A 15,006-nucleotide genomic window follows, 5' to 3' on the forward strand; every position below is an offset into this window, starting at 1 on the left:
CGTTGACCTTTTACAATGTAGCTGTTTGCTGAAACATCCACTCACAGAAAATTAGATTTACTAATTTTAATCCCGCATTTCTACTACTTTAACTAAGACAAAAACTCTGTCACTTACCTTGTAATTGATAAATAGTGGCCTGATACTCGGCTAGTTTTTCGTCGATATAATCCTGTGACTGATTGGCGATTATTTCGGCTGTGGACGGTCCAGAATCGTCGTCCTCATCCACTTCGTAGTTGCGGGGAAGAGGTGGAGGAGTCATGGGCATTCCCACGTATTCGTAATCGAGATTTGGAGGACCGATGTCCGAATAAGAAACTGGGGAATAGGTTACCGGGGAGTAGTTTCTTGAAGCATAGGGGTGAACCCCTTGATAATAAGGATCTGGTGAAGGACATCGATTTGGTGCTGGTGAAGGCTGAAACAATTTTTTTTTATCAGTATAAAAACTAGTTAAGGAGTCAGGTAAGTTAAGAATGAATAGCCTAAATCTTGTCAAATGTCATTATATTTGAAAAATGCTCGCGCTGGTAACATTTTATTTAATAAGTGTCCTTTCCTTTGGTGAGTACATAAATTCAAACTGAACAGAAACTTTTAACTGCAGTTTTAGGCTCAGTAAACCTCCTAAAAAGCGACCTTAACATAGTAATCTTCTTTACCCATGTGGACCACAAATGCGCTTTCTTACAAAAAAACTCACTAAAGTTCTTACACATACACGAGGCCACCAGAGTAAAAGTACTAATTAAACTTGAATGAGTTTTCAATCCTAAACTTTGGTTTTTGCAGCATTGTGCTGAATGTGATGAACTACTCCCCACAGAAAAACCTAAACATGGCTCCGAATTTTGCAAAGAACTACTTAAAGATAGTTTAATGTCATTAACTCATTATTGTCACACGGTGATGAAGATGAAAACTGGTTGGTATCATGTTTCCTGTAACTCCTTTTTACCAATAAAACTGGAATAATTCAGCTGTGGCTTCGGTGTCCAGTAAAGAAATTACGAACGACATTCAAGAGCCCCAATCAGACCTGGTGGAAATAAAACATAGACCTAGCAGATCAGATAACAACCTTCAAGATGATAATTACCCGGTCAAACCACCTGTCAACGAAGATAATGTTAAACCTACTGGAAAAAACTTTATTACCGGCGCAAAACACACTGAAGTGTTTCAAATTCGTGTCAAACGAAACTTTGAAGGCAAACAACAACTTGGTGTGGCTACCATAGAAGAACCACCAGCATGCAGACGTAGAAGCAAACCATCCGCTTGGGATGCTTTGGATATAATGAAGCATGTACGATACTCGTTTTTGGGTGATATGTTTGGGGCTCGTAAGTGTAGGGTTTGAGGGTAGTTTAAAAGCACGCTTATTCTGGAATAGCCTATAGGATTCATTCCGAAAAAGACCAAGACGATATCATCGACATTTCAGTGCTAGGGAAAGAGAAAAAGGATGCTGGACTGTTCAGCATGGTGAAGTCAACCTTAGACACTTTACTTGATCCTCCGGAGGCAAGTTTTTTAATGGTTATATTTGGGGGACATTTACATTCGGTGACTAACAAACACAGTCCAATCGTACAAAGCATTAAATACGTTTTGGAAAACACGGATCCAGAAAAAACATTAATAATCATCACAGGTGAGTGATTATCTCTGGTCAAGTTGAATCTGATTGGTTAAAAGTTTGATGATTTAGGATCATGTGCAGATGATTCCGACTTGAGTAATGGTGAATCTACTACAGTACCTGTATATGCCAAAGGTTAAAACAATTTGTAGGCTTTATATTTTAGATAATAAGTTTTGTATTAGGTCCCAGATGTGATATTCTTTCTGAATGCAAACTCTTATACGACATTCCACTCATTATCCGTAAAATACTGGAAGTCCATTCTGGGACTGGTAAATAAGTGAAAAGCATGTTTTAACATATTTGTTACTAATATTCTGTTTCAGATTTATCTTTTTCTGAGCATCTAAAATAACAGGTGAAAGAGTATTTTTTTGCAGTGTATACATGTTAAGTGTTCTTGTCTTGATTAAACTAAACAGCAATATTTACAGGGTGTTCTAAAAGTCGTGCCAAAAGATGCCTAAACGGATGTGATAATATTCAACAGTTGGTCACCCTTTATCAGGAAGTTTTATAAAAATTCTAACCAATTGAAGTCAGATCCGTTTTGGCACACTGATGTTGGAGTTTCTATACAGGGTGTCATAAATTCGTGTGAAATAAGTATGGGAATATGCAGCATTAAAATTTCAAAAATGTCTACTACTTGACAATTTGTGATTATTTGCTCCAGAAAGCTTCCAATGCACAGCAAAGGGTATATTTACACCAAAAGACCTTAAATTAGGCGAGATAAGCACAAAAAAAACACTTTAAAATATTTCAGAGCATTTTTAACTACTTTTTGAAATTCAATATCTTGGTAACAAGAAGAGCTAGAAAGGCTAGTTTTGGCTCATTTTGTAGTATTTTCTATTCTTTTTCTAATGACGGTGGAAAAATACCATTTTTGTCAAAAGTGTGACATGTAAGAAATTTTTTTATTTTGCTCCAGAAAATTTCCAATGCACAGCAAAGGGCATATTTATCCCAAAGGGTCTTAAATTAGGTGAAATAATAACAAGAAAAGCATTTCATTTTTCAAAAAAATGTAAGAGAGTAAATTTAAAAATGCAATTTTGTCATAATTTAATCAACTCTGTATCTCTTACAGTACCCCATACTTACACAGGAATTTGTGTCACCCTGTATACAATTTTGACATTTCTATGCCTTTTATAAAAGTGGAATAACATTTTAGTTATAAACAAAAAGGTAACCCTGATCAACAAATCAGAAACTTACCGGGTGCATTGGAAGTCTGAAGGGTTTAGGTCCAGGCGACGGTGAGGATATACCGGGTGCCCCCATTGGCCAGCTAGGTCTAGGACACACGGGCATACGACCAGTAAACATGTTTACGCTTGGGCTGGCCAAACGCGGAGGGGGCGACGGCGCGTAAGGCGACTGTGGGCGAAATGGTGAGGGCGACCAGGGGCCACGGGGCGGCCCGCGCCCTCCCTGGCCGCTTTGCATGATTGGCGCGACGAATTAGTTGGTTGCACGAACGGCCATCGAGTCTGAAATAAAAAAAAAATAAATTAAATTTAAAAAAATGCTTAGGTATATGGTTTATACAAGAATGTAACTAATTGTACACATACAGTACTACAATGTGTATACTTAATTAAAAACACACGTTATAAGTCATTTAGCACCGTATTAAATTTAATTCTTTGTATGATTGTAAACTGTTTGCCAAGTTTATTTAGAATAATCGAATCTAAAGCCCTAACGGTATCGGATCTGTGTTTTTCTTAGAAAAGTTGTTTATGTTCTGTGGATCGTCCCATTTCTTTCATTTTCCTGCTGCTCAGAAGTTTAATAAATAAGTATTTAAAATAGCTCCCGTGAAATATTCTATTTTGAGCTATTAAGCGTACACATTAAATAGAAAATACTCGATTATTGCACAGCAAAATTTTATAAACCGGTAACAAGTTTTCAATGAAAACTACCGGAGTCATTGACTCACCAACCCAGTTGTTTTTCTAAATCACCGTAATACTCGTATATAACAAATGGATTTTTAACAAGTTCAGTAACTGCTTTTTATAAAACAGAATTTGGTTTATTTTTGGGAGACCCCGATGATGGTCGAGCAAATTTCGATCAAATAATCGCGCGTCACGGTGCGCTATTTTTATTTTGAAAAGCTTATGGAATTATTTAGGTCGGGAAAACCTTCGTAAAAGTGAAGAAAGAATTAACCACGTGCCACGTTAACATAAAATTCAAAGATGAGCAAACAAGTTGCCCAACCTAGTTTTAGAAAGAAGAAGTCTCTTATTATACTCACAAGGCCAGATTATTGTAAATTTTAGGCCAGTTTGACTAAAATGTGTCGAAACACTTTTTCTGATTGAAATCAATATCTCCAAAACGAGCTGAAATGTTGCGTATTTATTCAACCTACAACCCAAATCATTCACATTTCATTCCAGTTTAGCATGGACAGAAATATGAAGTTTACATCAACAACGGTTGGCAATAATTTACATTGAAATGTATTTAATGATAGCATTGACAAATATAGCTTATTACCTGTACGAGAGTTTGGCTCAGTGGTTTAATAAAAAATCACAAATTTACAAGTTTTTATCTTATTATTACAGACCCACACAAAGTCCAAAAGTCTCTCCACTCTTCAGAAACCTCAATTTAGGTTTACTGCACTGTTCTGACATGATTTTGGCTTAAAAATTTCAATGTTTTGTTTAGTTTAAAACTTTAAAAGTACTAAACTATATAAAGTTACAATAGTTGACCCTGTTTTGCTAAAATTCCTAAACGATCACCATATTACTGATATCTTGGTGGCTTAAATTGTCTGTGCATAAAAATAAGCTTTCCTGTAGATAATTTATGAGACAAAAAAATCATCAAAACAACTCAACAAGGAATAAATGAAGAACAAAAAACTACTCTTAAAGCCAACACAAGTTCTTGAATTTTAAACTAGTTTTAGACATTGTTTTTAACTGACTGCAAGTATATTTGCCATGCTTTTTAAACATTCATCTAACTCTCTCAACTGTGAATTATAAATGCAATGAGTATGATAACAAACTTTGTTAAATCACGCACTCGTAACGATTTAGGGAAAGCATTAACACATCGTTCCGCCAGTCAAACGAAATTGAAAAAAAATGGGAGAAAAAAGCCGGAAAATCTTACCGGATATAATCGGAGTTGTTCAGCACGTACCGAAACGGTAACACTTAAAACTGCAAAGTCCAGACATTCATGACCCGAGCCCACGTACGAGTTCCCCTTCCCACGGGAATAATTCTTATATTTAGATTTTGGCACCGGGCGACGCCTCAAAGCGTCGAGACGCTAAGCAAAAGCGCCTCGATTTCGTTTAGCGTTGCAGTCTTTCTGGAAAAGGTGTCATCAGTCTTTTCTTCAAAAGAACGTTTTGGCTAGTATGTTAACAAATGAGACAACTTTATCAATAATCAAAATTTATTAAATTTGCAGAAATACCAATAATTGACAGAATACTAAAAATTAAATATGACAAAAATTACATTTCAGGACGCCACTACACTAATTTGGTACACATTTTTAAAATAGGGAGTCTAGTTGTATTTAATACAAAAAATTGTACATGACCAATGTTGTAGTGATGCAATAATATGAGAGTTTTAATACTCAATCTACAATAAAAGTGCCTACTGATTAGTATGCACTTATTTAACAATTTCCAACCAGCAAAAAATTAATCACTTTTTGCCTACAAAACTATTAAAACTTTGCTAAGTTTAAATTTATTTTCATATAGGAAAACCCAATTAATAAAATTGTAACATAATTACACAGCTTGTCACACTACAATTCCAAAATGTACAGCATAGAACACAATTAAAACGTGACAATTACAACAATAAAATTAGAAACACTAAGTTTGAAAAATTACATGGTTACCATAATTATTATTACAAGCTCTGCAAGAATTAGCAGTAGTAGAGGGATCTACTCTGGGCAAAAACCAGACTTCAGGGACAAAAAACAGTAAATAAAATAAGTTTAATCATTGCTTTTTGTTTCTTTTTTCTCATTAGTCTCATTTGCATCAGCATCTCCCCAATCTGTTAGATCATACTTTGATAGGTCCCCATCATCTTCCTCTTCTTCCTCCTCCTCCTCCACCTCTTCTTCATCAGCACCTACATGAATCTTGCTTTGTTCCACTATTTCTTTCTCTTTTTCATCCTCCCTGCTGCTGTTACTTGCTATTGAACTGCCAGCTCTTCTCTTTTTTCTTCTTCCAAACTCATCATACTCATCATCAGAGTCAGCACGCTCTTTATACTCAACAACACCTCTGTCATTGTAGCCACCCCCAAATCCAGTTCTCTCTTCAACATCTCCAAATTTGGGGGCGTTACACACATTGCATTGCTGACGGCGGGCCCAGTTTACATTGCCGCATTTGTTACACTGCCAGTCATCAGCACTGAATAAACCGCGACTTTTTTCAGCAGCTGCTTTGCCTATTTCAGTGCCCAATTTGCGTTTCTTAGCTGCGCTAGGCGCTTTGCCTTTTTGACATCTATTGCAAGAGGTGCGTCTAGCAAAGTTTAGATTGCCACACTCTTCACAAGTCCAGTCTTCACTTGAAGGTTTTGAGTTTGAGGTGCTGATTTCCGCCATAATACTGTAACAAAACAACAAAATATAAGAAGTAGGAAGTAAATTAAGAAGGGTTAAATGGGAAATGGATGTAGGAATGTGTGTTTTTACGGGGAAGCCGACTGATTCAAAGTGAAAATATAATTGATACTTCCTTTAGGAGCACTTTATACCTTTACTAACCCAAAGAGCCACTTATTTTAAACACAATAATATAACACAAACGACAAAATTACATAAAAATCACGAAATACATGAAACATTCAACATAATAATAGAAAAATTTGATTTTTCTGAAAAATTAAAAACCCCAATCCATATTCAATGTGTTGTTGACAATATTGACGTTAATGACAGGTCTCTCTTCTTGTCTGGTTAGATTTAAAGGTTATGTACTACGTTTTCTGCTCTACGAATTTAGCATGATTTAACAAATTCTATAATCATACAAATTGCATGCAAACTGTAGGTCCAAAATACAATAAACAAAAAAACAACAAGACTTTTGTATGGCATCATCTTTGGTTATAGGCAACCACGAATTCAACACGAAAAACTGCGGTCAGAATTCATCTTTAACTGTGCAAAAAGACGAAAAGAAGATTATCTTGTATTGTTTGTAGCGTTAACCTCAAATCTAGTATCATATCATTTGCGCCATTGACAAGGACGCTGATATTTTACTTTGTAAATCCTATTTATCTGTTATTCCTAAAGAAAATAGCTCAAAATGTCCAAAGCTCATCCCCCAGAGTTAAAAAAGTAAGTTTACCACACTACTTTGTATTTAGTTTTAGTATATACTTTTAACACAACATTTAAGATTCATGGACAAGAAGCTTTGCTTGAAACTCAATGGAGGCAGGCAAGTTACCGGCATTCTACGTGGTTTCGACCCGTTTATGAACCTTGTAGTCGATGAGAGCATCGAAGAATGTAAGGACGGATCCAAAAACAATGTTGGAATGGTGGTAAGTTTATCTCTAACTCTTCCTGTTTTTGTGTGGAAGATTTATGTGGATTGTTACTTTTAGGTAATAAGAGGCAACAGCATAGTAATGCTTGAAGCACTTGATAGGATATAGAATATAGCTCCTTTGTAATTACATACATTAAGTTTATTTTTAAGCATCCCTTTTGTTGTGTGTTCACAATAAAGCAGAATAAGAGTTTTGTTTGGGTTTAAATTGTTTATTTTAGTGCAAATTTATTACATTGTGCTACAGATAATAATGCTGTCACACTTAAACAAGAATCAACAATTATTAATACAATATACTTAGATATTTTTGTAATACATATAACATTTAACATCATTATAAGTATGATGATCTAGGGTGATCCCCTAAACAAATTAACTTTGCTGTTTGGCATTGGCAGCCTGGTAACACAAATGGTTACTATAAAAGGTTCACACACAGGTAACATCTAAAGTACTAGTCTATTAAAGCCATAATTATTGGTTCTATTTAATAAGTATATTATTATAAACTATCCAAATATTTATTAAGTCTTAAAACCATATCAGCTAGGCCATATAATAGGTAGAGCTGAATAAGTAGTAAAAGTTTACTTAAGAATTATTGAAGCAACTGACCTAATAGGAATTAGAGTGCTGAATGGTTACTCTGGTTGTATGGCACTAAATAGTTTAGACATGGGTCAAATAATAATTGAGTAGCAGAACCATTTTACTTACACAGATTTAAACCCTATACAGTTTATAAAGAGGACAAAAGTAATATACTATCAATAATTGCTGATTGTGATATGCTAACTAATGTTTTTATGAGTCTTTTGATGATAGCCTATTAATATTTGTAAGGCTTCTTTATTGTCACAGGTTACCATTAAATACTTTTTGCTAGGAATTTACTAATCAAATCAATATTATGTGGCCAATATAATAAAGACATAAATGATCTTTAAAGTTCTTAGCCAATGCTTAATGGTTATGCAGGGCAGTTAACTATTTTTAATGCAAAACTTGAGCGTTTAATAATATTTTTTTATAGAATTGTGCATTAAAAGTACAGAACACCAAAGATAGTAGAAGTAAAAAGTATTAGAAAAGTTAAATAAAATATAGAACTTATAGTTTGTTCTATAATAGATTTTTTATTTAGAACTAGAAGTTTACCCACTTAAATTTTCTTAACAAATCCTGGTAAAAATAAAATGAGTCAATATAATAATAAAAGTGGTGTATGATGAAAAAGAGCAGCAACCAAGTTTCTTCTTTTCTCATTTTGAAAAGTAACACACTTCTACAGGAGTGTTTCTATCATGGGCGCTTATTTTCAAATGTGCTTGGCCTCTTTAAACTTTCATTTGTGATTTAAGTATGCAAACACTAAAAGCCAAGAGATATTGATATGCGGTTTGACTATAGATAAAGCAGATCCTTTATTTAAATATCTTGGATTAGTTTTAAGGCAAGAGTAGGAAGAAACTTTTGAAAATTAAATTTTCCTCAATTTTAAATTTACGAAGTAATAAATAAGTTGTAGGGAAGATTTAGGACTAAATTACTAAATGCATAGTGTTGTGAACACCAAGCTTATATAGTAACGAATCGTGATAGTTATTTTGTCAATAATACCTCAAATGCATGTCTTATAGGCTTTTTTGGTCGTTGGAACCATAAATATAATACTTAAATCTAACAACAACAATTAAGATTAAAGGTAAAATAGGACATTTATTTAGGTTTTATAGGTCTCTAAGCCCAAAGCTATATCACAAGACAAACTTAATTTTTCCCACTACCTTGAAAAAATTATATATTTCGATGTGTGGTTAAATGGGGCTTTGTAGCTTACAGCTTCCGTTTTAAATTTATTGACACTACTATTTAAGTTGCCGTAGCTTTTAATTGATCAGTACTGTTGTCTTAATTGTCATATGTTGTTCATTAAAACGATTTTTCAATCATTTACGTATTGGCGGAGTTATGCAACTCTAATAATTGAATTCACAATTGACTGCTTGTACTACGAGGACGGGCGCCAATCTGATGCAAGTTTTTTAAATTAATTGTGACCAGGACGGTAATTCCTAAAGTTGAAATTTACGGAGTAAAGCTCTGTTTCGTTTATTAATACTCATCAAAGTAGCACGCCATGGCAACGAAACTATATCCACGATTTTTTTTGTACAATTTGACTAATACTGTACACTAGTATTTTTCATTTGACTAATACCACTAAATAAAAACGAACTGTGGGCGAACTTAATAATCGGTTATGCATTCTGGTGGATTCATATAACCGAAAACATTCAGCTCGTAAAGACTGGCGAAAGTGATAAATAATAAGTACCAAATCATAAGAATTACCCCGAATTTCCTGTCCAGTTTCCAGCCGTTGTAGTGAACGGCCACCACCAAGAAAGCCACAGTGGAGAGCAGCGACAAAGTCGAATATGTCAGACCTGGAACTTGTTTATATACAAACAGATCAAATGAACCTGTGAAAAATCACCTTTACTGATAACTTTGACGTGGGATCCGGGCTGAATTATGGCAGTTTTGAAGAACCAAGGAAGACCGAGACAAACTAAAATATCGAAGACGTTGGAACCTATCGCGTTTGACACAGCCATGTCGCCGTATCTGTCCCAGAATTTACATGAGTACCGAATTAAAAAGTACAAAAAAAGTGTTTACCCCTCTTTGATTACGGCTATACTGGAAAGGGCGTCAGGTACTGAGACTCCTGCAGCCACAAAAGTTAGTCCCATAACGGTGTCTGGGACTCCCATAGTGTAACCTGAAATGTGCATTAGATTTCAGCTCACTTCAGTCACAGCATTGTTCGTAGTTTGTAATAAACTACCCACTGTGAAAAGATTTATTTAAAGACTTGTCATTATAGTCTTAATTTGTCAATGTTGTCAAGTGTCTACTGTTCAGAATACCTAGATCTAAATACATTTAAGTATAAAATGATATAGTAAATCACCTTGTAAATGTCAAAGTAACTAATTTGAACTGTTAAACTGAAAACTGCTAAATTTAGACTTCAGTTCAACACTCCACAGAATGAGCACAGCAAATGTGACGTCACATTGACATAATTTGAGAAAAATTATAATCAACCGTCAAATTATGTAATCGTGAAGTCACATTCGCTCTGCTCCTTCCATAGACCATCTAAACTAATAGAACCTTACTCACTTCAATTGACATGTTCAAAACTATTTACAAGAAGATTTTAAGGGCAACAAATTAGTTTAGTAACTACCAAAATAACCAATAACCAGAAAAACATAATAGTCTGTGCTTTTCCCAGATATCAGAATCACGAAAAAAAAAGAATCCCCTCTTATCTGTCCCTAGGAAACTCAAAAAACTCGTAGAACAGAACTTACCTATTATGGTAATCATCCAAACCATAAAATACGAATAGAACGAAATCCAAACCATTGAGATGAAAAATGTAAAGGGATACCAATTTCGAAATTTCTCGCTGCGACAATCGGGCATTGTGTAGATACAAAAAAAGTGAATTGGATACAAAACAATCCATTTAATTTTTGCCCACACACCGGCATCATCTAAAAACAGTGAAGTTCTGTATCAAACCCTCCAGCGTCTTTAGCACATCTTGCATACCTGCGGGCTTTTGCAAAGGATTTACTTTAGTAGCAGGATCGTACTCTTTAGGTCTATAATAGTCTTGCTGAACTGGAACAGCTACAGCTTGAGGTTGCGCTTGCGGAATTGGTTCGTCTGTAGTCGCCTGGTTTAATGCGGCACCACTTAATGGTTCCGGTTGGAAAGCTGTGATTAGTATAAGCGTCAGCTAAGATTTTTTTACTACAAATTTTAGAAAATCTTACGTTCGTTGTGTTTTTCCGGACTCCAATCGCTGCCAGGATTCCACTGGGAGCCATCCTGCTGCTGCGCATGCTGATCAAAGGCGTAGTTGTTATACTCCATGCCGTAATTAGGTGGTTTAGGATTGATGTCGCCCTCTAAATTCTTGTAGCTAACTAAGCCAGACTGTTCATTTGGTGCCGTTGTTTTAAACGGTACCGGCAGTGTTTGAGCCCATTTCTCCAAAGCAGTATTGAAACGCAGAACTACGCAGTAAATCGCGTAAATCACCAGCATTACCGTGGATTCAAACCTGCCGTTTATTCGTTATTACTGTTCACATTTATGTGATTAAATACGCACCAATTGACATCTTCATCAACTATGACCACAAGCATAACTAAAATGGAAATAGCGTAGAACGCTGAATCTCTGATTAGGGGCCACCAGTTTAAGTACACTATAGTGCCAGTAGCCAAAGCACAGACCGAAATAACAAACATTATATTGAAAACTGCAGACCCTATAACTCCAGATATTCCAATGTCGTCTTCAGCGTAAAATACGCCAATTATAACAGTGGCAAGTTCAGGAGCGGAACTTCCAGCTGCCATGAAAGTAGCTCCGGCTACGTCAGGAGACATTTTCAACTCTAAATACTTTCTATTAGGACCTATAAATATTAACATTTTAACTATTGAATACCTTCGCATATTCGGTCAAGAGATGCGACAAAATACTCGTCGCACACTACAGCCAACCCTATAAACATGTATATGGCCACTATAATGTGAATTATAATCCCTCCATGTAGCCGAGTTTTTTGAGACATATTTGGTCTGGGAAACTGAAAAAAATAATACAACTCAATCCAACAGGGCAACCCTAATTGAGGTAAGTACCTGACGAATAGCCGCTGGCGTACATTGCGTCGTACTCACGTTAGTGACTGTGTCATTTGTTTTAGCAACCTAAAACGACGTCAATTCATTTTAAAGCAAAAAAGTGAACATTTCGATAAACCTCGACAGCATGAACGCCTATTACACCCACACCAGCCAGGACCGCACTCTCTTCCAGCTTGGAAGAATCTTTGGGTTTTTCATTTTTTGTAAGGTTTGGATGGGCTTTACTAAGATGTTTTAGTACATCTGGTTTCTGAAATTGTTGGTTAATGTATTAAGTTAGTAATATTGCTCTTGAGTGTAATTAACTACTTTCTGATTTCAAATCGAAAGATTGAGTTGATGGAGGATTTGACCCTACAGAAAATGTATTTTTTGGGGGCGATTTTTCATTAATTTGTTTGTGTACACACACGAACAATTCTAATTATTAAACTCGTTCTCTTTTGTTGAGTTCTCTGTTTATGCTTATAGTTAAAGCTTGCTGAGTTAATAATCCTCTGTTTCAGATGTTAATATATTACGTTCTCAAAGAACCAAATACTAATATTACATAATGGCCGTCATCCCCTTAGTTTATTAAAGGTCAAAAGTCAAACACGTGTGGTATTTTAACTAAGCTATTTAACTAACTTTTTGAGCGTCTTGAAACTCAAAACCACCCAAACATATTAAGAACAAAAACTAAGATTTCTGGACTAAAAACTAAGAATAAACTTACTTTGATTGGTGAATTGCTTCCGGTAGGACTTGGAATAGTACCTTCATCTTCCAAAGTATCCGTGGCAACGGTAGTACTAGATTCGTCATTTAATTCCACCTTTTCCGACGGGACGCAAACTATGTGGATAATGGAGTAAACCAGAAAAAATACTGTCACCCTAAGGAACTTGAGCCGGTCTGTTCTTCGCATGATATCTGTAATCAACACGCTTTTTATTAAAATGCTTACAAAATGAACAATGAAATCGTAAGTCACTCCATTAAGACGATAAATGAGGAGTCAACAGCCTTAAAGGCCCTGAAATCGTAAATTGTGCCATTCCGTTGAGGCCATTTATCGATTATATTGCGTTTTTCAATTCGATAACATCAATCATTTTTGTACTTTCCCAGCATAAAAAAATTACTTAAACCCTAAATCATGGGTGTGCTGACAAAATGCGATTGAATTTGATCTTTAAGAAATTCGATATTGTAGTTTAGTTAATGAAATCAATATCTTCGTGCAGACTATAACGTAGTAAACTTGGTGCTGGTTGTAATACAACTTTAAGTTTAGCTGCTTCCATTTTAAAAACAAATTTTAACACTGCATGATCTAGATAATCTGAAATCCTGTGGTGGTAGTTTTTGGTTTTCAATGTAAAACTCTTAGGCGACTGACGCATACCTTATCAGAGAGTAGTTTTTATTATAGGTAGTATCTAATGATAACAATAATAACCAGACGTTAGTTAAAAGCATTGGTTTTGATATAGTATTTCCAGAAAAGTCTTACCTTAAAAACAAAAAATTCCTCCGAAAAACTGCTTAGGTACTGATCTATTACTCCTCCGCAAATTAAAATCGATGAGTGTTCAGCACCACCCAGCCAAAGAAGTGAAACACATTTCGTTTTCTGGTAGATAATGACACAAAACACGGATTTTCACTTACCAAACCGAATTATCGAACGGGCTGCGAGGAAACGTCACTCGATTTCCTTGGCCCCGGACCGTTCGGGAAAACTAATGGAAAAAGCGGAGTGGACGAGGCTCTTGCTTGCTTGTGGCCGGAAAATCGACGCATGCGGAAGAATGGAAAATGTCTGGATTTCGGAGTAGACGGAACAGTGGCGGAGACAGGAACGATGGTAAACTTCCTTAAAGCTGCGGGGGATGCGATGCAAACAGGTCGATTATGCTAAATATTTATGGGGTCATACCAAAGATATTTTAAGTAGATGCAGATTATTACTCTTCTAGGTCACCTAAAAACGCAGTACTTATTGTTTAAGAAATTTTATACGAAAAAAATAATACAAGTTTATTCAAGAAATATTTTAATGAGAATAGGTAAAAAGAAAAAAGTTCAAACACTAACAGTCTACAATTAAATTTAATAGAAATACCTATATGTTAAGGACCTTAAAAAGACCCTAACACTTAAAACCTATAAAAGAAAAATACAATCAAGGTACAATAAAAAAAAGTTTCTTCAAAGATATCTTCTTTTTTTTGGCATTATATCAGTAAAATTAAAACATGATACTAGCTTTGGAAAGAACTAATCAAAGAATTATTTATACTTTTTTGTTTGCTCAAACGTTACGTCCACAAAAAGTCGTTCTCACCATTTCAATCACACTTAACAATACAGTATTAAAATATACCTTCAAGTCTTTTCTTCTTGTCTGTAAACTTTATAGTCACCAGACTATATCTTTTCCAGACAAAACCTTACAGACTTCAGTCTGAAATTATGGCAATTCACATTATTGCGCATCGGCTTTTCTTGTCAGCTTCCTCAGAAATTACATCTGAGTAAGTTCCTTCCCCATGAATTTCGTTGGTTCCATCCTTGTAACCCGTCAGTTTTGGAGTACTACCGTCCGAGCTAAACTTGTTTTTTATTAGGGTCAAAGGGCTGGTCAAATACGATGTGAAATTGTATCCAGTTTCGGTCTTGTACTTCTTCCTTTCTTCAGGAGTTTGGCTTCTTTTCCTTTTCAGTCCTGAAATGCGATCAACCAGGTCGTGACCCAGGTAAGGTGAGTTCAGGTCGCTTTTATTAACACTGTTTTTAAACGCTCTCTGTCTGTAGGAGTCGTTGATTGGCCGGATGGTTTTCCTGGCTGATAGACCGCGAAGAGTCTCGCTTAAAGAACGCTCACGTGTGTAGTTCAAATAGGTGTCATCTGGCAGTTCATTACTTAAGGCGTCTAGTCTTGTGGTGTCACTTCCAGTTTCCGCTCTGGTTGAAACATCAGCCAATGTTAGTGAATCGCCAGTTTCAGTTAGATTTTCCGG

General features: G+C 35.5%; 4 protein-coding genes across 6 annotated transcripts; 2 read left to right on the forward strand and 2 right to left on the reverse strand.

Annotated features, from left to right (window-relative positions):
* Positions 1-487: 487 nt before the first annotated feature.
* LOC145728024 (uncharacterized) lies at positions 488-2,082 on the forward strand. The gene is made up of 8 exons (XM_081977950.1): positions 488-567; positions 617-744; positions 796-928; positions 984-1,349; positions 1,400-1,660; positions 1,718-1,783; positions 1,834-1,923; positions 1,978-2,082. The coding sequence occupies exons 1-8, from the start codon at positions 522-524 to the stop codon at positions 2,004-2,006; spliced, it is 1,119 nt and encodes a 372-aa protein (XP_081834076.1). The 5' UTR covers positions 488-521; the 3' UTR covers positions 2,007-2,082.
* Positions 2,083-5,083: 3,001 nt separating this feature from the next.
* Positions 5,084-6,632, reverse strand: LOC145728028 (zinc finger Ran-binding domain-containing protein 2-like). 2 transcript variants are annotated; one of them, XM_081977957.1, is made up of 2 exons: positions 6,455-6,632; positions 5,084-6,296 (listed from the first exon to the last, which is right to left on the reverse strand). In XM_081977957.1, the coding sequence occupies exon 2, from the start codon at positions 6,290-6,292 to the stop codon at positions 5,666-5,668; it is 627 nt and encodes a 208-aa protein (XP_081834083.1). In that variant the 5' UTR covers positions 6,293-6,296; positions 6,455-6,632; the 3' UTR covers positions 5,084-5,665. The 2 variants fall into 2 exon arrangements, with proteins under 2 accessions (XP_081834083.1, XP_081834082.1); XM_081977956.1 differs by having other exon boundaries at positions 6,445-6,632.
* A 259-nt stretch (positions 6,633-6,891) lies between these two features.
* SNRPG (small nuclear ribonucleoprotein G) lies at positions 6,892-7,444 on the forward strand. Its single transcript, XM_081977962.1, has 3 exons — positions 6,892-7,033; positions 7,095-7,242; positions 7,306-7,444. The coding sequence occupies exons 1-3, from the start codon at positions 7,002-7,004 to the stop codon at positions 7,354-7,356; spliced, it is 231 nt and encodes a 76-aa protein (XP_081834088.1). The 5' UTR covers positions 6,892-7,001; the 3' UTR covers positions 7,357-7,444.
* LOC145728012 (putative sodium/potassium/calcium exchanger CG1090) lies at positions 7,442-14,465 on the reverse strand. 2 transcript variants are annotated; one of them, XM_081977931.1, is made up of 12 exons: positions 13,655-14,465; positions 12,717-12,913; positions 12,114-12,248; positions 11,993-12,061; positions 11,796-11,937; positions 11,454-11,742; positions 11,114-11,403; positions 10,887-11,054; positions 10,643-10,828; positions 9,939-10,041; positions 9,754-9,884; positions 7,442-9,703 (listed from the first exon to the last, which is right to left on the reverse strand). In XM_081977931.1, the coding sequence occupies exons 2-12, from the start codon at positions 12,906-12,908 to the stop codon at positions 9,504-9,506; spliced, it is 1,905 nt and encodes a 634-aa protein (XP_081834057.1). In that variant the 5' UTR covers positions 12,909-12,913; positions 13,655-14,465; the 3' UTR covers positions 7,442-9,503. The 2 variants fall into 2 exon arrangements, with proteins under 2 accessions (XP_081834057.1, XP_081834056.1); XM_081977930.1 differs by having other exon boundaries at positions 13,497-14,465.
* Between the last annotated feature and the right edge of the window lie 541 nt (positions 14,466-15,006).

Source organism: Ips typographus, linkage group LG4, assembly GCF_016097725.1.
Source record: "Ips typographus isolate SLU linkage group LG4, UJ_Ityp_2.0, whole genome shotgun sequence".
NCBI classification, from domain to species: Eukaryota; Metazoa; Arthropoda; class Insecta; order Coleoptera; family Curculionidae; genus Ips; species Ips typographus.

Bases quoted from the DNA above. Each gene is read 5' to 3' on its own strand.
- LOC145728024 (XM_081977950.1), top strand. From the start codon at position 522: ATGCTCGCGCTGGTAACATTTTATTTAATAAGTGTCCTTTCCTTTG. The intron at 929-983 runs GTTGGTATCATG...GGAATAATTCAG, and splicing joins GGTGATGAAGATGAAAACTG to CTGTGGCTTCGGTGTCCAGT. The intron at 1,784-1,833 runs GTTAAAACAATT...GTTTTGTATTAG, and splicing joins AGTACCTGTATATGCCAAAG to GTCCCAGATGTGATATTCTT.
- LOC145728028 (XM_081977957.1), bottom strand. From the start codon at position 6,292: ATGGCGGAAATCAGCACCTCAAACTCAAAACCTTCAAGTGAAGACTGG.
- SNRPG (XM_081977962.1), top strand. From the start codon at position 7,002: ATGTCCAAAGCTCATCCCCCAGAGTTAAAAAA. The intron at 7,034-7,094 runs GTAAGTTTACCA...ACAACATTTAAG, and splicing joins CATCCCCCAGAGTTAAAAAA to ATTCATGGACAAGAAGCTTT. The intron at 7,243-7,305 runs GTAAGTTTATCT...TGTTACTTTTAG, and splicing joins AAAACAATGTTGGAATGGTG to GTAATAAGAGGCAACAGCAT.
- LOC145728012 (XM_081977931.1), bottom strand. From the start codon at position 12,908: ATGCGAAGAACAGACCGGCTCAAGTTCCTTAGGGTGACAGTATTTTTT. The intron at 11,055-11,113 runs GTAAGATTTTCT...TACTAATCACAG, and splicing joins TCCGGAAAAACACAACGAAC to CTTTCCAACCGGAACCATTA. The intron at 9,704-9,753 runs GTGATTTTTCAC...AACAAGTTCCAG, and splicing joins CGTCAAAGTTATCAGTAAAG to GTCTGACATATTCGACTTTG.